Source organism: Mercenaria mercenaria, chromosome 9 (assembly GCF_021730395.1).
Source record: "Mercenaria mercenaria strain notata chromosome 9, MADL_Memer_1, whole genome shotgun sequence".
NCBI classification, from domain to species: Eukaryota; Metazoa; Mollusca; class Bivalvia; order Venerida; family Veneridae; genus Mercenaria; species Mercenaria mercenaria.
In genome coordinates, this window is record NC_069369.1 from 76,557,156 (window position 1) to 76,583,264 (window position 26,109).

The 26,109-nt window shown below is 34.5% G+C and overlaps 1 protein-coding gene across 2 annotated transcripts in view; it reads right to left on the minus strand.

The window, feature by feature from the left end:
- Window positions 1–3,370: 3,370 nt before the first annotated feature.
- Window positions 3,371–26,109, minus strand: part of LOC123547515 (casein kinase I-like) — a 42,229-nt gene continuing 19,490 nt past the window's right edge. For both annotated transcript variants that reach the window (XM_045334688.2, XM_045334687.2), the window contains exons 7-9: window positions 17,333–17,407; window positions 16,753–16,966; window positions 3,371–9,967 (exon numbers count right to left, since the gene is read on the minus strand). In XM_045334688.2, the coding sequence (XP_045190623.1) occupies window positions 9,960–9,967; window positions 16,753–16,966; window positions 17,333–17,407 (297 nt within the window). In that variant the 3' untranslated portion in view covers window positions 3,371–9,959. The remainder of the gene's footprint in view (window positions 9,968–16,752; window positions 16,967–17,332; window positions 17,408–26,109) is intronic.

Sequence of the window (26,109 nt, forward strand, 5' to 3'; positions counted from 1 at the left end):
ACAGAAGTTAAACAGATTAAATTTGTTGAAACAAAGTCTCAATTTAGGTCTGGAATGGTGGTGAACATGCACTAACATTATTCTTCTCGAGGACTGAAAAAAAAAACGAAGCTCTAAATTGGTCTGAACACAACCCATAAATTACGGTATGTAAATTCTTACCCCACCCACTTTCGTATGAAAATACTGATAATGATTTTGACATGAAAAACAGAAAACAGAAGTCAACATGTATTTACCCTTACCAAAATAATGTAGATTGAAGTTGTCAAATAAATGAGTATGTGTTTTCATCCAATTTTCAATGAAATAAGTCCGATTTTATTAGCAAATTAATTTGGTAAACACTGGAAGAAAATGGCGTAACTGCAAAAGGGGAAATAACATTCATGTTCTAAAAATAGTACTGGGTTGGTTTTTCCAACAATTATTTATGTGATTTTATTTTCTTTGAATAATCAAAAATTCATTTCAGCTGGGAATTATTTCCTTTGACTTGGAGTTCTTTTTGCTTCACATAAGTAAAAAATGGAGCCAAATTGGCATTGAGAATGGGTCGATATTCGGCCTCGTGAGACAGGTGGAAAAGGCCCTGCTTGTCTAATCCCTTATCAAAACAATTAATCATGTTATCAAAATTCACCTGTGAAAAACAACTTTTTCCTCCAGCTATGTGTCAAACATGTATAATACACAACAGTCGGTGACACTTTGATTTACTGTGTAAACATGTTTGGCACTCCTCGGTAATTATCAACCAAGTCATAATACTGATTTTTTTTTAAAAGCGGGAGAATTATAGTTGTTTGTCGGGAGGCAAGGTGAAAAAATCGGGATTTTGACCCTCCCGCACGGGAGATCACATGTATGTTGTTCACCATCATAAGCTGACCCTGTACAGCAAGCAACATAACTCCATCCTGCTTTTTGCAATAATTATTGCCCCTTTTGGACTTAGAAAATCATTTTCTTGGTTGAGTATTATGTTTAAGTATACTTTTCTCATAAACTATCAAAGCTATTGCTTTAAAACTTGCAACAGTTTTTCACCATCATAAGTGGACACTGTACATCAAGAAACATAGCTCTATCCTGCTTTTTGCAAGAATGATGGCCCTTTTTAGACTTAGAAAATCATGGGTAGGACAATATTTCTATTATACAAAAAAAATCAGATGAGCGTCAGCACCCGCAAGGCGGTGCTCTTGTTGAGGTTATTAGCTCACCTGAGCCAAAGGCTCAGGGTGAGCTATTGTGTTCGCTCGCTGTCCATCATACGGCATCCGTCCATCCACACTTTCCTTTAAACAACATCTCCTAAACCACCAGTTCAGTTTTGATGAAACTTCTCAGGAATGATCTTTGGGTGGCCCCTTACAAAATTGTTCAAAGAATTAAATTCCATGCAGAACTATGGTTGCCATGGCAACCGTAAGGAAAAACTTTAAAAATCTTCTTGTCCAAAACCACAGTTCATGGGGCTTTGATATTTGGTATGTAGCATCATCTAGTGGTCCTCTACCAAGAGTGTTCAAATTATCCCCCTAGGGTCAAATATGGCCCCACCCTGGGGGTCACATAGACATATATAGGGAAAACTTTGAAAATCTTCTTGTCCTAAACCACAGGTCATAGGGCTTTGATATTTATTGTGTAGCATCATCTAGTGGTCCTCTACCAAGATTGTTCAAATTAGTCCCCTAGGGTTAAATATGGCCCTGCCCTGGGGGTCACATGGTTTACATAGACTTATATAGGGAAAAACTTTGAAACTCTTCTTGTCAAAAACCACAGGGCCTAGGGCTTTGATATTTGGAATGTGACATCATCTAGTGGTCCTCTACCAAGATTGTTCAAAATATGTCCCTGTATTAAAAAGAGGCCCTGTCCAGGGGGTCCTAAGTTTTACACAGACTTGTATAGGAAAAAAACTTTAAAAATCTGTCTTAAACCACAAGACCTAGGCTTTTGATATTTGGTATGTAGCATTTCTTGGTGGTCCTGTACCAAGATTGTTCAAATTATTCCGCTTGGGTGGAAAGAGGCCCCCGCCCCACGGGTCCCAATTTTACATAGACTTACTGTGAAATCATTTAATTTCGTGGGCATGAAATTTCATAGTTTTGGTCAAAATGGCAATGTCATGGGGATATGAATTCGTGGATTTCAAATTTTGAACATAAAACGAATGGGAATTTTACTAACTCATCCACGAAAATTAGTCCCCCACGAATAATAATGATTTCACAGTATATAGGAAAAAAACTTTAAAAATCTAGGCCTTTGATATTTGGTATGTAGAATTGCCTTATGGTCCTCTACCAAGATTGTTCAAATTATTACTCTGGGGTGAAAAGTGGTCCCACCCGGGGGTCCCAAGTTTTACATAGACTTATATAGGATTTTTTTTTTTTTTTAAATCTTGTCTGAAAGTTCAAGGCCTAGGCCTTTGGTACTTGGTATGTAGCATTGCCTAGTGGTTCTCTAACAAGAATGTTCAAATGATGCTTCTGGGGTGAAAAGAGGCCCTGCTCCAGGGGTCACTTGTTATACAAGTTATATAGGAAAAAATACTTTAAAAAGAATTTCTTAACATATTTCCTAGACTGTTTTATTATAACTACATGATGACCAAAAGTAATTGGTGGTCACTTGACTGACCTCGACCTACTTTTTTTTTTTTTTTTTTTTTTTTTAAAATAGAGCCTTGAAATTTGGATGACAAATACAGTTTTGCACACTGATTTTTAAACCGACTTTCAGCGACCATGAATGTGACCTACTGACCTATTTTCTTAATACTTTAGCATCAGTTTGACATTTGAAACATGTAGCTCATATTACTCAGGTAAGCGATCCAGTGTTATCATGACCCTCTTGTATAAATTAATGTGTTCGATAACAATTAGTGCAAATACTATATGCTTCCTGTGTCTTCAACATTGGGTGGAAAAAAATACATGCAGACCATTGGAGTGGGCTGGGGTTTAAAAAGGTGGCCCGAGTGAATGCAACTTTTTGATGGACAGAGAGAACCTGACTGAACCAAATATATGTCTCTGCAGAATTTGGGGTTACATATAACTACAGAAACAATGTTGAGGGGGGTGGGGGGTACGTCTGTCCATCTGTCAGTTTGTCCCAATTTGTATTGTGTGTATCTCAAAAAGTATGTCTTGCAGTCATCAAACCTCACAGGATTTTTTTTCAACACCTGGTGTGTTAATTGAGATTTCACACAGCCAAACAGCCCTTTACTTAGTCAAAAATTTGCATACTGTGATTGGATTGGAGTAGAGTCACCAGTCTACTATGGAAATGCATTTAGTTTTAGTCATTAACCACAAATAGGAACAAAAATACAGCCAAGTCTCATTTCATTGTTTTTAATCTGGTCATTCTGATACAATTACAGACAATCTATTTACAATTATTTACAACAATTTAAGACAAAATAATAATTAACTATCTCTAGCAAAATAAAGTGAAACAAAAATACCAGTAACAATACAGGTAAACAGTCAACACACACAGTGAGTTCTCAATAAAAAAAAATTGTGCTACAAAGAAGACTGAGCTAATATTTTCAGTGAAAGAAATCAAGTAAAATAACCGCCATACAAATTTTTTTTTTTTTTTGGATCTGATTTTTTTTCTCTCTTTTAAATCTTGTAAAAAGGAGAAAAAAACATATCAAATAAAAAATAATAGTCTCTAATTCTAAAATCTTGCTCTTTTCAAAACAGAAGTATTAGATGCCAGTGGAACTTTTTCACAATTAGAAATTATCTCCCTTGGTTGCCATTCCAAACAGCATTATTAATAGAGTACATCCAATATTTAATTTAGGAATCTAATTCATTGAAGTGTGAAAGCATTTCGCCTAGTTGTTTCCGAGAAACCTGCGTACATGCAAACCTGAACTTTTGTGATGCAGAAGTGAACATCGACAAAGGGTAATTACAAAAGCTCTACTATTTGGAAAATTTTAAAACATCAAGCTAAAAAGGACATTGTATTTGAAAAATTTACCACTATTTTTGAGAATTTCCCAGACTTCTCCATCACATTATGCAAATTTTGATTCCATACCTCATGTTTTTATTTCGATGTAAATAAGATGTGAAACCAAAAATTGTAGTCCTGTTTGGTGCCATATAACCTATACTGTGTTGGTGCGCCGTAAAACCCAAATACACTGTGTAAATAAATCTCCATCACAGGAATGGGCAGTTTTCTAATTCCATGTAAAACCTAATTGCAGTATCATCAAACTAGGAAAGTGTATTGTAAAACTACATTCAGACTGTAAGGTAACCAAGGGAGGTAATTCTTGTTATGTATTGAAAAGCATTCTATACCACATCACCAGTTTTTTAAATAACTGGATATTTATATCAGTTTCACCAACCCATTCACAGTAACAACAAACTTACAATGACTACGCTTTTGGCAATTCTCTGTTCACTCAACAACAAAATGTCTTAAAAACAACTTGTACTTATAAAATGCTGTCATTTTATATACAGTGTAAAACTAGTATAAGAAACCGTCGTTCAAATTAAAACATGTACAAAATATAATGTGAATAAAGGTTAAATGTATATGTTAAAGGTATTTATACATAAATCTGAATGCTGATATTGTATAAGCAGTGTTGTTCATTGTCTTTTAACTTACTATCTCACCCACCGAATCTAGTAAAGGGTTTTTCATAAACTGTAGCTTTATTTTGCAAAGTATAGATATATTTTATATATTATCCAGTGTTGGTATTTGGATCCTTAAACCCTTACCCTGCTAATTTTCTATAACGAACTTGTCCATCTTACAATTTGGACAGTACCATTAACTGTTAATAAGGGATGTGCAGGCTGATCTTCGTCTGCACTGGTCGCAAAGGCAGAATCAATTGCCGCCAGAAGGCTAAAGGTAAATTAGCAGTATATCTTTTATAATGTAAATTTTTTGGCAAAAATGTATTTTCCCCCTGTGAAAAATTATGGCCCATGTAAACTTGTTGCAAATGAAAGTTTTTGAGAAGAAAACATTTCACAGAAAATACACTATCAAAATCATTTTTTCCATGATTAACGAAAAAATGATCAGAATATTTTGAGAATTTAAGTTCCTATTACCACCCTTAGAGTTCTTTAGATCAACTTATAAACGGTCTTGTCCTATATTTAAACAGAAATCAAGGAAAACTTTCTGAAGGAAAGGTGGATTAAACAGTACCATCTAGGTGTATAACATTTATTCATTTAAATGCCTCTTCAAATTTAAAGGCATTCACAAAATGGCAGCTAATGTAACTTGGTACAAGTATACTTCTGACCATAAGTAACAAGGTCTAAGCAAGTAATCAGCAACTTCCTTAATGTTGCACAATTCTGTGCTCATCCATTACAACTTCCTTACATGCAACAGATCAGAATAGCAACTTGCCAACATGGAGGAGACCACATGGGACAGAGAATATCTTTAACATAATTTATTTGTTCAACTGTCATGAAGGAAATTTATCAAGTGGTTGACGATTATTGGATTGCTTAAATTCTACCAGTTACACTAGCATACTGGTGTACAGCTTTTATCTGAAGCCAGCCAATGGTACACAAATCAAACAAATATTGTCTGAACACAATTCTTTCTGCAGTAAAAAGTGAAAACAAAGACATTTTCTGTTTCAATTTTGTGTAATGTTTCCTTAATAACACGAATGGTGCTTGATATTGTATGTATCTAACAACACTGGAATTCAAATTCTCCAAAATTTTCCAAACTGTCTTCTTCTTTCAAAATAAAATATAACACTTACATACATGTATATAGTAACAAAAGACAAAATGCCATACAGCTTTTTAAAAAGCTTAACAGTTATAACACCTGTATCAACATGACTGAGAACTAACATACATGCTGTGACTTCCTTTCAAACCCCCATACTTAGGTCACACTACATAGCTAGATAACTTGTAACCCCTCATATATAAAATCTTAGCACGGGAATTTTATATACACACAAATACAAAATATACTTTCAATTATATATCCTTTTAACACACTTGGCAAAAATCTACTACTGTATTTTAGTGTGTATAATGCGCATTGATCTTTACTGTGCTTGTTAAAATTTTAACTTCAGCTAAACCAACAAGCTATACAAAAACTTCATAACCTTTTGAGTTTATTTGTTTTGTTTTTCTCCAATTATTCACCCTATAAGATCCCTCAAACATAATCTGACGATTCAAATGAACAAAATAAATTAAACATATTATATTTAGTTTACACATCTATCATATTTACATTCAAAGTAACAACAAAAAATTGTGGCATAAATAAAACACTGTGTTTCAATCATTGTAACAATTATACATTTCTATTAAGATTTCTTTTTGTTTGTTTTATTGCATTATAAAACATTCCTTATGACCTATTTAAAAATAAAGAATTACAAATGGACATGCAGCCGAGTAGCTCCAAGGTTATAAGACAAGTTTCACAATTAAGCTTTGCTTTTGGTAAATTTTAAAATTCTTCTCACTTTCAGACTGGTTTAAAGACTACAAAACTAAGTTTGCAGACCAGTCTTGGTGAATTATAAGATTTTTTTTCAGTTTCAGACTGGTTTTAAAATTATGAAACATGGTCTGCATACCCGTCTGAAAATTTGGCATTGCCATTAGCTCATTTTGATAGTAAGAACATAATCAACCAATCATATGCTGGATTTCTGAGACTGCTCTCAAGTTCTAATCTTTAACAAGAGGTTATCTCTGGAATACTTACTTCTCAAGAAAATAATATTTATCTTAAAAGTGTAATTTAATGAAAAAGTGAAAAACTTGACAAGACTAACCCTGCAGAACTTATTGATGAACTTGATAATGAGAAAATTATTACAGAATATTTTAATGAATTTTCTTCTAACAGTCAAAAAAACACTAAACCAAGGAAAACAAAAAAACTGCATTTACTGCCATTTACCCCAGGACTAAATTAAACTAGAACTGTCACAGGAGTGACTCATACCCCCACCATACGGTCTTGTCACAGAAGAATGGCAACCATAAGAAATCTTAAAAATACTTAGTCTTTGGAGTACTTCATCCTGGGCTTCCACATGTAAGTAATACTAGTATAATACTAGTATAGTAATACTAGTAAATATATTAAATCTCTAATATTAGAGATACACTAAAAGTGAATACAAAAAAGTGTCTTACCAACCCATGTTACCACAGAAAAATGTATTTACTTTTTACATAGGACTTATAATAAAAAAGTTAGAAAAATACCTAAAATATTGAAAATCTAAAAATAGGATTTCTAAAAATAGACTAATTCCTGGAATTTAAGAGGAAGAAACTCCATACAAAAGTTAAAAAAAGGTTACTTCCCTTTGGCTCTAAGCCAATCAGAATGAGATATAGTGAAAATACATCAAAATTAACCTTAAATTCTAGGTAAAAGGGGACACAATTCAAGAAAAATTAGTGTCAGAGTTATGCACCTTGTGCCACATGATGTGGGTGATGAGGTGGAACATCTATTTTAAGTCTGAATCAAATCCATTCAGTAGTAACTGAGATATAGTGAAAATACATAAAAATTAACCTTAAATTCTAAGTAAAAAGGGGCATAATTCATGAAAAATTGGTGTCAGAGTTATGCACCTTGTGTCACATGATGTGGGTGATGAGGTGGAACATCTATTTTAAGTTTGAATCAAATCCATTTTGTAATAACTGAGATATAGTGAAAATACATCAAAAGCAACCTTAAATTTAAAGTAAAAGGGGACATAATTCATAAAAAATTTATGTCAGAGTTAAGCACCTTATGTCACATGATGTAGGTGATGAGGTGGAACAACTATTTTAAGTTTGAATCAAATCCATTTAGTAATAACTGAGATATAGTGAAAATACAACAAAATTAACCTTAAATTCTAAGTAAAAGGGGACATAATTCATGAAAACTTGGTGTCAGAGTTATGCACCTTGTGTCACATGATGTGGGCACATGATGTGGGTGATGAGGTGGAACATCTATTTTAAGTCTGAATCAAATCCATTCAGTAGTAACTGAGATATAGTGAAAATACATCAAAATCAACCTTAAATTCTAAGTAAAAAGGGGCATAATTCATAAAAAAAATTGGTGTCAGAGTTATGCACCTTGTGTCACATGATGTGGGTGATGAGGTGGAACATCTATTTTAAGTTTGAATCAAATCCATTTAGTAATAACTGAGATAGAGTGAAAATACAGCAAAATTAACCCTAAATTCTAAGTAAAAGGGGACATAATTCATGAAAACTTGGTGTCAAGAGTTATGCACCTTGTGTCACATGATGTGGGTGATAAGGTGGAACATGTATTTTAAGTTTGAATCAAATCCATTTGGTAATAACTGAGATAATAGATTTCGGGACGCGACGGGACGGGACGGGACGCGACAAAACTGACTCCTATATACCCCCCTCAAACATGTTTGGTGGGGGTATAAAAATAAATATATGCAGGAAAATATGTGTGAACAAAAACAAACATCATGATACAAAAAATAATGTGAATATTCACAACCAAATAACCCTTGTCTATTGTCTGCATTAAAATAAGTATGACTGGTGGGTGCATATATTAATAGTTTTAAAAAAAACTTCCCCTAATTCCCCACCCCATCACTTTCAGCTGAACTCCCATCCGAAACCCTAGTCAGATGAACTTTTATCCCTGCCATATATTTTCAAAAGAATCTTCTCAAAAAACTTCACTTCATAAAAAACAATAAAAATTCAAAGCTGTTTTGTCTTAGAAAATTCCCAGATTTAATTACAAAGTAATATTATATCAACTAAATCTTTGACAGATAAATGCACCAGTATTTTAACTCTGTGTGCCAGTCTAGTTTTGATGTACAGCATATGGTGCCATTTACTCTCATTTTTATACATAAAAAAAACTAATCTATCAGTATATCTAATTTTTGGACACAGAACAAAACATCCACAGGACAGAACAAAAACACAACCAGGATCACAAGAGAACATCGACTGGATATTGGCAAAGTGTTGAATGCGGCAAAAGTGACATGAACAGTAAGGGAAGTAACTCCCAATTTATTTAATACTCTTAATACAAGTTTTAATAAAGGATATGTTTCACTAAAAGAAAATATACATCTTAGAACAATATTGAAAATTTTCCCCATTATTCTATAATCAAAATTAAAAACTTTGAACTAATTTTAAATGAAAGTGGTTTATCAATCAACAACTTCAGTCAGAGCAAGACACAATGCCAACAATACATTTCGGTAAACTGTCTTTCTGTATTGTGTCAGGTTAATGTTCTATCGTGCAGATGAAATGTAGTGTTGAAGTTTTGTCTGTCAGGGCTTTGACAAAAACCTTAATTTCAATGCCCTCAGCTGTCAATTAATTCTACCAGTAATTCTCTCTTTTGAGTTTGGCTTCAAAACGAGACTCAAAATGATAAATTCTACCACCTAAGTAAACTAGCCCATAATTCTTAAAATATCTATTAAAACAAAAATGTAAGAATCCAGCACTTCTTTCCTGCAGTTCTATTCTTCATTCCATCAATATTTTTAAAAAAGAAAACCAATCTTGAAAACAAACTAAAATAATTCTGAAAGTCGTGTAACTGGACAAAACTTCCAAAGAAAACAAAGTATTTTCAAAACAGTGATACAATTTTCAAAGTTTTATTCAGTGAATGCCTTAGTTTTGACTAAGATCATTTATAAATAACTTTTTTCAATGTTACTCTTCCTCACTGAGGGCAAGTCTTGCACTGAATTCTGATGAATTATGACTGTATGATAATTCACAAGCACTCCGTACATTATGAAGTTTTTTCAATCAATCATGAATGATCACAGTTTGATTGTTGAACGAGATCCCTGGAAAGACTGGTTGGCCCTTTCACCGTCCTGAAATAGATCATAACATACAATTACTGTTTCTGACAGCTAGACAAACATTCTTGGTGTTGATTCTTAATTCAGTTTTTTTTTTTTTACTATTTTCCACGTTTGGACGGTTCAATTTTGCGAGAATCAGCACTGAGATTATATTAAGACCAAACCTGAACTTCAGTGGTCTTTAACATAACAGCAAATTTATGTTAATTTAAATAAGTGCTTAAGAAATTACACAAATTTTTTCCCATTATATTTTGACATGAGGTAGTCTTTAGTCCTAGGGTGAAGATACACTAAAAATGTTTAATCCAAAAAGCAGCTTGTGGTATTCAGTGTTTTTTAAGGACTGACTGTATTAAACTTTCAGCAAACAAATGCTTTAGACAAATTATCACTAATCTCACAGTTTAGGGTTGTTTTTCTTAAGCATGAATTTTAACACCCTAAACTTGTATAATAAAGGAAATTTAAATATTCCGTACCCTGATCAAAAATTGACTTTTCGACAGTATACCCTTATCGGATGGTTTGTTGGTCTATAGTCAAAACACTTGCCCATGGTTAAAAAAAAATGAGGGCAATAGTTTTGACTACGAAAGCCATTCAGAAGTGTTCTATTATACGACATCAGAAATACTTTTTTCTTACCTTTTTTCTTCAAGTTTTTATTTTAGCCCAGCAAAACGTTGTGTGGAACTATTGACTGGTGAATAGTGCACACTATGGACCAGCAATTTATATAATGAGTCATGAGATTATCTAAATATTCTATTCAAGTTTATCACCTCAATAGTTTTCAAAACAATAAAAACTCTTTTTTGTTTAGCTTTTAAAAATACAATGATAAATTCAATGATCAGATGGAATGAACTTGGATTTCTCAATTATTATTTCATCAATGTTTCATTTCTTTAAAAGTATGTTTACACTATTATAATATTACTGAATTGAAAGAAGACCAAAGCAAAAACACAACACTACCTACATAATATTATTCTATGTCAACCACTGTATATTATTGGGAAATTTATGCTTAGTGATTGCGTGTTTGTGACATTTTTTAATCAAGGTGAACATAGAAGTATGCTATGAAAGATTTTTGAATCACTGTTATTAAATGATCAATAAAAAGATAGTGGTATTTTCAGTCTTTAAACACACAAGCTGTTAACAAATATTGATGTTTCCTCAAGATGTTGGAAACTAGCACAGAATGAATGCAGTACATGTTATGTTTATCAAGTAGGACTGTGTTTTTAGATCAGCAATGTAAGCATCGCATTATTCATTAGATATGTATTCTTTTTTAATTTGTATATTCATCTCAAACAATGAAAAATAACAAAATAATAGTTTTAATATCCATTAAGAAGACACTTTTCCAAGATAAAGGCAGTATTTGGCATGTTAACTATAGTATGCATGATTTAAATTTTCTAAAAAAATCCCTATTCATTTATAAAATCACAAAATTAACCACATACAAGATTTATACAAGTAAGGAATTCTAATCTTTTAATATGATTTTCCACCATATACAAGTCAGACTTAAATAATACAAACTTAACATTTAAATCTTGTATTACGAGGGTGTTTTATTTTCTAAAAAATATGAAAATTATCAACATAATGTTTCACATGTTGTGCAATATTTAGATATCTCATTTTGATGTCTGGCATTTAGCATTGCTAATTTCCTTAAGAAATACTGATTCTTATTTTTTTTTATTTGCATATATTTAAACAAGCAAGTTTTATATTTACATAGAGTAACACATGTTTAATCTTATAAACTAGTATAATTCAGTGATTATATTTAAACTACCTCAATGTTAGATTAGGATTAAATTCAATCTCAGTTAATCCTAGCACATATAGAAACTTTTATACTGTGTATGAATAATTAAGATCATTTTTCCAGTATCTCTCAGGGTGGCCTGCACTCTGGGTGAATAAAATTCCCTGACTTTTCCCTGACCAATTCATGTTTTTCAATGACCAAAACCGCCAAACATTTAAATGGCCTCCTGACCTCCCCTATAGCCGTCCAATCCTCCCATTATTTTTTTTCCAAATGTTTTGCATTTATTTTCCAATATATTAAACATAAACATCAAACACAATGATCATAAACATGGTTTTCTTTCTTGTATGACTGTTTGGTGGTCAAGTCAATGAAACATAATTGTGACTATTGGTCAGTGAAACCTAATTATTAAGAGATACATATCAAAAGCATCTTTGCAAGACATGTAACTATCAAAATCTAACATCTTTTAAGGTACACTTTCCTCATGGTAAAAACAATAAAGTATGGTTAATAACAAGACCATTGGAACCCTGCTAGTATTAGCAAAATATCATTCTCAAAAATCCAAGATCTGTTATTCAGTGTGGGGAATCACGTGACTTACAAAGGCAGATTACACGGAAAAATGGCCGATAATTTCTCCGATTCGTCAGGAAAATCAAGGTATTTCTATTGATAAACATTTGTTTTAGATGTTCTAATATGTCCTATCATACATTTTTAGGATTACGAAAAACAATCATATAGTGTGCTGTAAATACAGAAGCCTCGCGGCAACTTTAGTATTTCTTTAATATAAAATAGAATAGTTGCTCCTGTACGTGCACAGCACCTTCGAAGACTATGTACGTGTTCAGCGCCATTTCGTAGATTTCAACATTCTCTTTTTGGCAGCTTTGTTTTTTGCCAGTTCTTTACATGTTAAGGCTGAACAGTGTATTTGGTTAACTTTTCATGTAATTGTACAGTCATTTACTTCAGTAATTTGTATTTTCTGGACAAAACTGTATCCGTCCGTGGATGGCGTCATTCCAAAACTTGCGAATGTATTCAAACCTCCCAAGTGTTCTCGATAAATATAGGTGAATGGAACAAAGTATGGGTACCGGAGGTAATCAGAAGGTAGGGGGCATATGATAGGATATATAAGAACATCTGAACAAAGGTTGATCAATAGAAATACCTGGATTTTCCTTGCGAACCGGAGAAATTATCGGCCATTTTTCCGTGTAAGCTGCCGTTTTAAGTCAAGTTCCCAAACACTGTTATTACACAGTTTCCTAGAGGCAAAAACAATAAAACACCATGACTAATAGCAAGACCATTGGAATTATATTGACAAAGCATCACTCTCAAAATCCAAGATCTCTTAATATACAGTGTCCTAGTCACTGTGGCAAAAACAATAAAGCATCATGACTAATACTGTAGTAGCAAGACTATTGGAATCCTATTGGCAAAACATCTCTCTCAAAACCCAAGATCTCTCAATAGTTTCATTGTGGCATAACAATAAAGCATTGATAATAACAAGGTTAGTTGGTTAGTTTGTCATGCTAGTAGGGAAGTGCCTGAAATAGTAACTTGTTCATAATACATGCCATCAACAATGTACTTAGATGTGTATGTTTTGATATTATTTAACAAACAGAAAACACCTGGAGTACCTGCAACAAAACAAGAGCTGTCCTTAAGACAGCCAAGCTCGACTATTCGAAATATTGTCACAGAAGCAGGAAATTATTACCCAAAATGTTTAATATCGAAAGAGTTTTAAGTTCGAAACGGGACATAATTTGACCAAAATGCATATCAGAGTTATGGGACTTGATGCTATCAACTAGTTTAATAGCCCCGAAGAAACATGTTAAGTTTCAATTCCATATCTGCATTAGTTTTGGAGATAGTAACTTGCATGTAAAACTTTAACCAGAATTTTCTAAGTCCAAAAGGGAGCATAATTTGCTCAAAATACATGTTAAGAGTTATGGAACTTGACCCAGTGAGGTTGGTAACTGACCTAGAAAAAGAATAAATAAGTTTCAAAGCTATATGTCTTTTGGTAATAGCTGTTTGTACTTGCACGCAAAACTTTAACCAGGATTTTCTAAGTCCAAAAGGGGGCATAATTTGCCCAAAATACATGTCAGAGTTATGGGACTTGATTCTATCAACTAGTTTTATAACCCCGAAGACACATGTGAAGTTTCAATTTAATATCTGCATTAGTTTTGGAGATAGTAACTTGCATGTAAAACTTTAACCAGGATTTTCTAAGTCCAAAAGGGGGCATAATTTGCTCAAAATACATGTCAGATTATGGGACTTGACCCAGTGAGGTAGGTAAATGATCTAGAAAAAGAAAAAAATAAGTTTCAAATCAATATGTCTTTTAGTAATAGCTGTATGTTCTTGCACGCAAAACTTTAACCAGGATTTTCTAAGTCCAAAAGGGGGCATAATTTGCTCAAAATACATGTCAGAGTTATGGGACTTGACCCAATGAGGTAGGTAATTGATCTAGAAAAAGAAAAAATAAGTTTCAAATCAATATGCCTTTTAGTAATAGCTGTATGTACTTGCACGCAAAACTTTAACCAGAATTTTCTAAGTCCAAAAGGGGGCATAATTTGGCCAAAATACATGTCAGAGTTATGGGACTTGACCCAGTGAGGTAGGTAATTGATCTAGAAAAAGAAAAAATAAGTTTCAAATCTATATGCCTTTTAGTAATAGCTGTATGTACTTGCACGCAAAACTTTAACCAAAATTTTCTAAGTACAAAAGGGGGCATAATTTGGCCAAAATGAAGGTCAGAGTTATGGGACTTGGTGCTATCAACTAGTTTTATTACCCCGAAGACACATGTGAAGTTTCAATTCAATATCTGCATTAGTTTTGGAGATAGTAACTTGCATGTAAAACTTTAACCAGAATTTTCTAAGTCCAAAAGGGGGCATAATTTGCTCAAAATACATGTTAGAGTTATGGAACTTGACCCAGTGAGGTTGGTAATTGACCTAGAAAAAGAATAAATAAGTTTCAAAGCTATATGTCTTTAAATGATAGCTGTATGTACTTGCATGCAAAAACTTAACCAAGGTGTGACGCCAACGCCGATGCCGACACCGACGCCGACGCCAGGGTGAGTAGAATAGCTAGACTATTCTTCGAATAGTCGAGCTAAAAATGGGGGTTTTAAACAAATTAAATGCATAATACAGTATTACATTATTAAACTTTGTTTTTAATTACTTAAATTTAATGCTTGAAGACTGCCATAGCCACAAAAGTTTAAAATGATTCTTCGAGCTTTGAAATCATTTTTCCCTGACTTTTCCCTGACTTTCCAGGATTTTCATTTTTCACTGACCAAATTTTAAAATTCCCTGACAATTCCCTGACCTTGAAAAAGAAACCAATTTCCCTGACTTTTCAAGGCTGCTGGCAACCCTGAATTCTCTGCTTATTTATTTTTTTCCTACCGAAAAAACTTTTTACCATTTAAAGAAATGCTGTAAGACAATTCAAAATGAAGACTTAAGAAATCAAAAAGCTCATTTATGTTCTGAAAGGTACAGCCATAATAAATTAAGTTCAGTGCAACCTCTGAAGAACAAGCACTGGTTGGAAAACTGAAATGTTTTTGTTGAGAGATTCTTGCTCTGGTGAGTTTAATTCTAACAGTAAAGGACAAACCTTGCTTTTTTTAAAATATTTTTTTGTTATAGAGTAGGAGTCATTAATATACTGACTTCATTAAAATTAATGGAGGACTAGTTCTTTGTAGATTTCGTGGTTGCATCAATTGAATCCATGAAATTAAATCCCAACGAGCAACTAAAATTCCCATTTGTTCTATTTTCATAAGCTGAAATCCACAAAGTTCCCACAAAATAAAACCACAAAATTTCATGCTCTCTAATTTAAATGATTTCACTTACACTTGATGACTGGCACACAGCTCAGTGTTTTATTACATGACATGTCAAATGAATTTTCACTTTTTTTTTTCAAGTCTTGACTTCAATCCAGTAAGCAAGTGTTGTGTATAGACAGGTCATATAGCATAAACAATGAACTGGTGATTTACAAGTTACATAAGGGAGTTATGAAATAAAACTGGTTATACTGTAGATATGAAGAAGGCTACAGCGTAACAGTCATGGTACAATATTACTGATTATTTGTTAAAGCTCATGTCGTTGATTTTTTCCCATCATTTCAAAGGTGTCTAAAGCAATTAACTTCTTTCAACACATCACTTTTGTACCCTACAGCGATAATCAAGTTTATACTATTTTATTTCAGCTCGATTATGATGAAAGCTCGACACTTTTTGATTAATTCAAGCATCCTGGGTCTCAAATGAAGAGGTGCAGTCATGACCGCAGTAGGGATCATACCCACAACTACCATGATAAGCAGTTGAGACCTAAACCAAAAATATTTTCAGGAGATTTTAATTTAACAAAAAAAACCAAAAGAAGCTGCGTTCAATAAACGCTTGATGCCCCCCGCGGCATCCTTGTCGATACAAAGCAACCCAAGTCCAAAACGTCAGGTGATGTCTGAAGATAAGGAATGGTCAGAGGTTACATCTGCATTAGTATCAATTCATTCTTGTAAGCAGTATTGATGCTAGACGAAACGGTCCCATTTGGTTAACCAAGAGATGGCCCATATAAAGCAACCTAAGTCCAAAATGAGGTCAAGATCAAGGTCAAACTGAGGTCAGGTGATGTCTGAAGATGAGGAATGGTCACAGGTTACATCTGCATTAGTATCAAGTCATTCTAGTAAGGGGTATTGATGCTAGACGAAACTGTCCCATTTGGTTAACCTGGTACGGACGAACGGACGGACGGACGAACGAACGGACGGACAGGACAATCACTCTATGCCTCCCACATCAGTAGATGCCGGGGGCATAAAAAAGGATTAAGTCTCTTGAAGCTTTCAAATGACAAAATATTTAACCAACCTGCTGTCGCTAATGCTTGTGAGGCGTGTGCTGCTGATGAACTCCCTGCCGCTTTTTGTTTCAACATTGTCCAGTCAAATACATAATCATACTGATAATTTAGGGTTCGGAACAGGATTCTGAACAGCTGACGTAAATACATGTAGTCTGGTGCTTCCTCAAACCGCAATCCTCGGCAGTAATTCAAATACATAGCAAATTCTGCTGGATAACCCTGTATTAACAAATTCACAAGAAACGTTCAGTTGTAACTGTGTAAATGCAAATATTAAAGAAAAACATTTATATAATTTCCTATTAGAAATACCAACTAATGAAATACTAATATCTGTATCTTCCCTTAAGGTAGTGTGGTAGGCTTTCTGATATTTCATACACTTCACTCTTTGAAAGGTTTATATACTTTCTAACACTAGAAAAAACAAGATGGCCATGATGGCCCTAAAATAGAAGTGTACAAGAGTTCCTTTATTGTTTCAACCACCTACCTCATCTCAGTGGATCAAATTATACCACTGAAAACAATTTCTAAATAACAACACTGTTTAAAAATACTGAGCAGGGTTTAAGTTCAACTTACCTTACATAATACTTCTACTGGAGTGGACATTTTCTTTTCACTAATTTTTTCATATTTTTGTTTTTTGGTAGCAGCCTAAAATGACAAAAAGAAATATGAGTAAATACATTTTGAACTAAAAGTAAAACACATCCAATCAGTCCAAACTTCCTGCTTATGCTCTCAAACAAATAAGGAATTACTATGACTCGATTTTCAATGCACACTTAAAAACAAGAGGGCTATGATGGCCCTATATCGCTCACCTGTTATCATTGCACTTGAGGACAAGAAGGTCCTCAGAAAAAATATCTAAGTCCAAAGGACAGTTACAACAAAGGGAAGAAATTTAACCAAAAAGAAAAAAAAAATTCTTACAAGGTACAGATATGTCAAAATACACCTAAAAATTGGAGGTACCATCCATGTTGTACCACAGAAAAGTGGTCTCGGTTTTTCCCTACGGCCAATAATAAAAAAGTTACTAAAATATGCTATTTAAAGTAACGTAAACGGGAAGTAATTAAAAAAAAATTATTGTAAGTGAACAAAAGAAGGATCTGCCAAATTAATCTGTTGACATAAATGAAATTTCAGATCAGTATCTTCATTAGTTACGGAGATATACCCATTTTAATTTGAAATAACGGGAGGTAATTTGACATAAAATCAGTCCATAGTTATCTACCCTGATTGGCTCAGTCCAACTAATGACAATAATGAAATTTCAAATAAGTCCTATAAGTACTTACTGATATAAATCCATTTTGATCACAATCAGGGGAGGTAATCAGATATAAAACAAGTGAATGAAGTATTGCCATGCAATACAAAGTCCCCTACTGGAAGGCACCTAATTTTCCCTACTGCAGTATAACATAATGAACTGATATCTGTCAATGATGTATAAACAATATTGTACTATATATACAATATAATATAACAAAGCACTTGGATTAAAATTTGCATATATAAAAACGTACAGTTGTTTTCATTTGGAATTTTTTGGGCCGATTATACAAAAAGTTATCATAAAAGTTATTTTAGTAACAACAAAGTGAAATTAATCCTAAAAAAAAAAAAAAAAAAAAAAAAAAAAATCTATAAAATGTAAGTCCACAAGAAAATCTTTACCAGGTAGAGATAGATCAAAATACACATAAATAATGGATGTAACATGCATGTTGTACCACAGAAAAGTGGTCTCGATTTTTCCCTACGGCCAGTAATAAAAAAGTTACAATGTAATCTATTTATAGTAACAACAAAGGGACGTAATTCTAAAAAAGTGTGCCTCATGGTGGTGAACATTTGTGCCAAGTTACATCAAAATCTCTCCATGCATGAAGAAGAAATGCTCCGGACAAAGTCATTCTTGAATTTGACCTTTGACCTCTAAGTATGACCTTGACCTTAAACCTAGTGACCTGGTTCTGGCGCAAGACAATTTGTCTCATGGTTGTGAACATTTGTGCCAAGTTACATTAAAATCCCTCCATGCATGAAGAGGAAATGCTCCAGACAAAGTCATTCTTGAATTAGAGCTTTGACCTCTAAGTATGACCTTGACCTTCGAGCAAGGGCTCCGGGATTTGCACACGACACGTTGTCTCATCATGAAGAACATCTGTGGCAAGTAATATTGAAATCCCTTAATGAATGACAGAGTTATGGACCGGACACGAAAAACAGACCCTGTTCATGCCATGTTAACATTTGACTACTAAGTGTGACCTTGACCTTTGAGCTAGGGGTCTGAAAGTTGTGCATGACACATCGTCTTATTATGAAGTACAATTTTGCCAATTGATATTAAAATCCCTTCAAGGATGGGAGAGTTATGGACCGGACAGGAAAAATACCCTGTTGACCTTTGACCTCCAATTGTGACCTTGACCTTTGAGTTGGGGGTGCGAGTTTTGCGCATGACACGTTGTCACATCATGGGGAACATTTGTGTCAAGTAATATTAAAATCCCTTCATGGATGAAAGAGTTATGGACCAGACACGAAACAGATCCTGTTCGTACCATGTTAACATTTGACTACTAAGTGTGACCTTGACCTTTGAGCTAGGGGTCTGAAAGTTGTGCTTGACACATCGTCTTATTATGAGGTACAATTGTGCCAAGTGATATTAAAATCCCTTCAAGGATGGGAGAGTTATGGACCAGACAGGAAAAAAGCCCTGTTGACCTTTGACTTCCAATTGTGACCTTGACCTTTAAGCTAGGGGTCCGGGTTTTGCACATGACACGTCGTCTCATCATGGGGAACATTTGTGCCAAGTAATAATAAAATCCCTTCATGGATAAAAGAGTTATGGACCGGACACGAAATTGCGGACGGACGGAATGACAGAATGACAGAATGATGGAAAGACGGAATGACAGAAAAGCGCATTCCTATAGTCCCCGAAACTGGTTTTCAACCAGTAGGGGACTAATAACTCTGGAATCTATGATTGGATCTGATTTGTCATGGAATCCAAGATTTATTGTTGTTGAAGATATTTTGGAAGTTTGTATCAAATAAAACCATAAATGAAGTCTCTATATGGCTGCGAAAGCCAAAATAGCCAATTTTGGACCTTTAAGGGGCCATAACTCTGGAACCCATGAAGGAATCTGGCCAGTTCAAGAAAGGAACCAAGATCTTGTGGTGATACAAGTTGTGTGCAAGTTTGGTTAAAATCAAATTATAAATGAAGCTGCTATTGTGCAGACAAGGTCAAAATAGCTAATTTTGGCCCTTTCAGGGCCATAATTCTGGAACCCATTATGGGACCTGGCCGGTTCAACAAAGGAACCAAGATCTTATGGTGACACAAGTTTTGTGCAAGTCTGATTAAATTCAAATCATAAATGAAGCTGCTATTGTGCAGACAAGGTCAAAATAGCTAATTCTGGCACTTTCAGGGGCCATCACTCTGGAACCCATAAATGAATCTTGCCAGTTCAAGAAAGAAACCAAGATCTTATGGTGATACAAGTTGTGTGCAAGTTTGGTTAAAATAAAATCATAAAGGAAGCTGCTATTGTGCAGACAAGGTCAAAATAGCTAATTTTGGCCCTTTCAGGGGCCATAACTCTGGAACCAATAAAAGAATCTGGCCAGTTCAGGTAAGGAACCAAGATCTTATGGTGATACAAGTTGTGTGCCAGTTTGGTAAAAATCAAATCATAAATAAAGCTGCTATTGCACAGAAAAGGTCAAAATAGCTTATTTTGGCCCTTTCAGGGGTCATAACTCTGGAACCCATAATGGGATCTGGCCAGTTCAAGAAAGGACCCGAGATCTTATGGTGATACAAGTTGTGTGCAAGTTTGGTTAAAATAAAATCATAAAGGAAACCACTATCGTGCAGACAAGAAATTGTTGACGCACGGACGGATGGATGGATGGACTGACGACGGACGAAGGGTGATCACAAAAGCTCACCTTGTCACTATGTGACAGGTGAGCTAACAAGAGGGCCATGTTGGCCCTAGGTCGCTCACCTGAGATACACTGCTTGCTTCAACAGTTTTGAAAGATATTATGCAAGGAAAATGTCTGTGAAATTAATATGAAACAGTATATTTGTACAATCTTTGTGAAGGACCAGCAGTTTCTGACAATGAATTTAAAATTGAGCCTGATGTTTCTGATAAGAACATGTTTAAAGTTTGCAATATTCACATATAGGGAAGACGTGCCCACACCCCCTGGCAACCGTGTTTTTTTTTTTTGACGAATCAGAATAATTTGAACAATCTTAGTAGAGTGTCACACAAGGACCATTTATGTAAAATTATTTTAAAATCAGGCCAGAAGTTTCCTACAAGAAAATTTTTAAAGATTCCACTATATACATAGGGAAAAGTGACTATGACCTCTGGTGGCCATGTTTTTTGACAAATCAAAATTATTTGAACAATCTTGATAGAGTCCAGGGGTGTAAAATTCCACTCACCCGCTTGCACTGGTGAGTTAAAGTCTGGACAGGATAAGTGGACCTCGCTGTATACTCGACCGATTGGGCGAGTGCTTTCTATGTCGTAACTTTACCAAAATTAGGCAACAGAAAGTTAGTTTTTAGATTCTCATCCCTGCCCTCCCCTACCTGAAATTCCCCGCCTCGAAATTTTTTATTAGTCAAAAATCAAAATCCGGATATCCAAAATTTTATGTCCGGATACTGGTACACTTGCATAAACAATTGCATAATTGTCGAGTTTAAAGAAAATGTTTGACATATTGTGGTGATGCAAAGATAATTTAACAGCATTTGAAAGTATCTGATATTAAAATTTACCATGACATTACCTCTTATTATAATAAATTAAGAGAAATGTTCATAAAATATCGGCAATTCACACGACTAGCAGACGTTCTGGCAACCTACTTTCGTTTTCAAAGACTTTTAGAAAAAAGTAAAACCAATGTATTTTCTTATCCTGATTTGATTGTTATTGCTTTTTATTGATTAGAAATAAGTATCTGTTGTCTGAATTTCAATATTTCAATTGTGTTTAACAGAAACATTTGCCTTCGTGGGGAAGTCTATGTCATTTTCATGTGCAAAGTATATTGAATTAACCGGCTATTTGTTTCATAGATCTGGAAATAGGATAAAAATATGCAAGTGAATCAAATTAAGAAACATCTGAATTTTTTTCAGGTGTAAAACTGCTAGATTCCTTGTATTTTATACTTTAAGCTCGTAAGTCAACAGCATCAGCATAGCTTTTAGCACGTGCTCAGCAGGAAAGACAGATTGATTGTTTTCTTTACAGGTCGTGGTTGTACTTTGACAGAACTAAATATTTTGAATTTGCAAATCACTGAGCAGACAAATATTGATTGCCATTGTTGTTGTAGATTTACTTATTTGTACAGGATACAATCAACAATGAATCAGACAAAATGATTTACTATCAAATCATAAATAAGACAAATGTTTATGACATGAAATTATTTTTTCATATATATGTATTTCAAAATGGGTTTTACATATAAAAGCTTTCAAGGACACAGCAACACACACTAGAATATCAATACAGTGATATTTTAAATATTATCTGTCAAATTTACCTCCAGACTACCATTTTTCAAAATTAAACAAGAGATCACAGAGTGATCTTGGCGCCCACCAATGTGCCATTTTTGAGTGTTCCAAATTTCAAGACTTATTGACTAGCTCAAGGTCAAATTTCATTTTCGTACACAACACTGTGCAGGTGGTCCAAATTCGAAAGCTATAGCTTGAGAAATGTGAAAGTAGGTCACTAGATCAATTTCAAGGACAAAGTTCTTTGTACACAAAACTATGCATGTGCATCAAGGTTGAAGGCTGTAGTTTGATAAATTTGAAAGTAGGTCACTAGGTCAATCTTAAGGTCAAAGTTTATTTCGGTACACAAAACTATGCAAGTAGTCCAAATTTGAAGGCTGTAGCTTGAGAAATGTGAAAGTAGGTCACTAGGTCAAAATCAAGGTCAAATTTCACTTCAAAACACAAATCTATGCATGTGGTCCAAATCTGAAGCCTGTACCTTTAAAAATGTGAAAGTAGGTCACTAGGTCAATGTCAAGGTCAAAGTTTGTTTCGGTACACAATCCTATGCATGTGGTCTAAATTTGAAGCCTGTTGCTACAGAAATGTGAAAGTAGATCACTAAGTCAATCTTAAGGTCAAAGTTCATTTCGGTACACAAAACTATGCAAGTAGTCCAAATTTGAAGGCTGTAACTTGAGAAATGTGAAAGTAGGTCACTAGGTCAAATTTTATTTCAGAACACAAAACTATGCATGTGGTCCAAATTTGAAGCCTGTACCTTCAAAAATGTGAAAGTAGGTCACTAGGTCAATGTAAAGGTCAAAGTTTGCTTCGGTACACAAAACCATGCATGTGGTCCAAATTTGAAGGCTATAGCTTGAGAAATGTGAAAGTAGGTCACTGGGTCAAAATCAAGGTCAAATTTCATTTCGGAACACAAAACTATGCATGTGGTCCAAATTTGAAGCCTGTACTTCCAAAAATGTGAAAGTAGCTCACTAGGTCAATGTCAAGGTCAAAGTTTTTTCAGTGCACAAAACTACGCATGTGATCCAAATTTGAAGGCTGTAGCTACAGAAATGTGAAAGTAGGTAACTAGGTCAAGATCAAGGTCAAATCATGTCAAGGTTCATCTTGCCACTCAAAACCATACATGTGGTCCAAATTTGAATGTTGTAGGTTATTGACAAGATTTTAAAAGCTTTTCCCTATATAAGTCTATATGAACCATGTGACCCCCAGGGTGGGGCCATATTTGACCCTAGGGGGATAATTTCAACAAACTTGGTAGAGAACCACTAGATGATGCTACATTACAAATATCAAAGCCCTAGGCTTTGTGGTTTGGACAAGAAGATTTTCAAAGTTTTTCCCTATATAAGTCTATGTAAACCATGTGACCCCCGGGGCAGGGCCATATTTGAACCTAGGGGAATAATTTGAACAATCTTAGTAGAAGAGCACTAGATGATGTCACATACAAAATATCAAAGCCCTAGGCCCTGTGGTTTTGGACAAGAGGTTTTTCAAAGTTTTTCCCTATATAAGTCTATATAAACCATGTGACCCCCCGGGGCGGGGCCATATTAGACCCCAGGGTCTGTGGTTTTGGACAAGAAGATTTTCAAAGTTTTTCCCTATATACATCTATGTAAATTATAGAAATAAACAAAGGGCCATAACTTAATAAAAAATTGTTGAACCAGTCTGATTTTCAGGGGGACACAACTAAGGTACTAATACATCATTCTGACAAAGTTTGGTCAAAATCCCCCTAGTAGTTTCTGAGGAGATGTGATAACGAGAAATTGTTAACGGACGGAAGGAGAGTCGGAAGGACGAAGGACCACGGATGCAGAGTGATTTGAATAGCCCACCATCTGATGATGGTGGGCTAAAAATAGGCATTACCATGCAATACAAATCCTCTACCTGTAATGACCATGACACTGCGAGATGGCGGTCCCTTTACATACAAAATTAAAGTTATTATTTCATCAACTAAGGTCAGCACTTGTGGAAAGTTCTTATATGCAACTGCATGTGTATGAAGTTTCACATAAATGCAGTTTGTTGGGAAATGAGGAAATGCTGAAAATTTAAAATTATTTCAAAGTTGTGGTTCACAAAAACCAAAAAAAACAAGAGCCATGTCAGACATGGCTAATCCCCCCACCGGGCATATCATAATTGAAGGATGTGGTCCGCATCAGGGGTTTTAAGATGTGGAAGAAAGAATAAGTCAGTAGTGAGGTGGTTTACTGCTAAATTTTATTAATTTTCATGAAGAGTATAGCTATGATGTTTTTCTATATGGCTACTGTAAAAAGAAGGAATGGAAAGCTAACAGGGAACAAGAGTGCCAGAATGTCACAATATATGCCCGTCAAAGCAAATTTCTTTACTCTAGCAGCTGTATTTGCAAATGGAATGTAATTTTGTGGTTGTTTAGTAATCATTGTAAGTCTTTTGTTTTTTAAAGTCCACAAAAAAACTCCTTACTAGGTAGAGATACCTTATATATAATACAATTAATAAAATACACCTAAAACTGGAGAGTAACATCTATGCTGTACCACAGAAAAGTGGTCTTGTTTTTTCCCTAGGGTCAATTATAAAAATGTTACAATATAAGTTATTTATAGTCACAACTAAGGGAAGTTAATCTTTAAAAAAAAAAAAAAAAAAAAAAAAATTGCAAGTCCACACAAAAATCTTTATCAGGAAAAGACTGGTCAAAATACACCTCAAAATAGGATTTAGCATGTTTGTTGTACTACAGAAAAGTGGTCTCAATTTTTCCCTACGACTAGTAATGAAAAAGTTACAATAAAAACTATTTAAAGTAACAACAAAGGGAAGTAATTCTAAAGAAGGGAAATGCGCATGACACTTTGTCTCATGATGGTGTATAATTGTGCCAAGTTACATCAAAATCCCTCCATGCATGAAGAAGAAATGCTTCTGACAAAGTCATTCTTGTATCTGACCTTTGGCCTCTAAGTGTGACCTTGACCTTAGGCCTAGTGACCTGGATCTTGCGCCTCGTGGTGGTGAACATTTGTGCCAAGTTATATCAAAATCCCTCACTGCATGAAGAAGAAATGCTCCGGACAAGGTTTTTATTCTTGTATCCTTTGACCTCTAAGTGTGACCTTGACCTTAGACCTAGGGACCTGGTTCTTGCGTATGACACTCCGCCTCGTGGTGGTAAACATTTGTGCCAAGATATATCAAAATCCCTCCATGCATGAAGAAGATATGCTCCGGACAAATTTTTTAAGAAAATATGATAAAGGGGAATAACTAAAAAAATAGGCAAGGTAGAGTTATTGTCCTTGCACACTGCACTTCCCCTCAATGTGTTCTATCAGTGTATGAAGTTTGAAGAAAATCCCTTCAGTTCTTTTGGGGTTATGCTCCGGACAAATGTTATAAGAAAATATGATAAAGGGGAATAACTCAAAAAATAGGCAAGGTAGAGTTATTGTTCTTGCACACTGCACTTCCTCCCAATGTGTTCTATCAGTGTATGAAGTTTGAAGAAAATCCCTCCGTTACTTTTGGAGTTATGCTCCTGACAAAATTTTTAAGAAAATAAGATAAAGGGGAATAACTCAAAAAACAGGCAAGGTAGAGTTATTGTTCTTGCACACTGCACTTCCTCCCAATGTGTTCTATCAGTGTATGAAGTTTGAAGAAAATCCCTCAAGTACTTTTGGAGTTATGCTCCGGACAAAGATCGTTGCGGACGCAC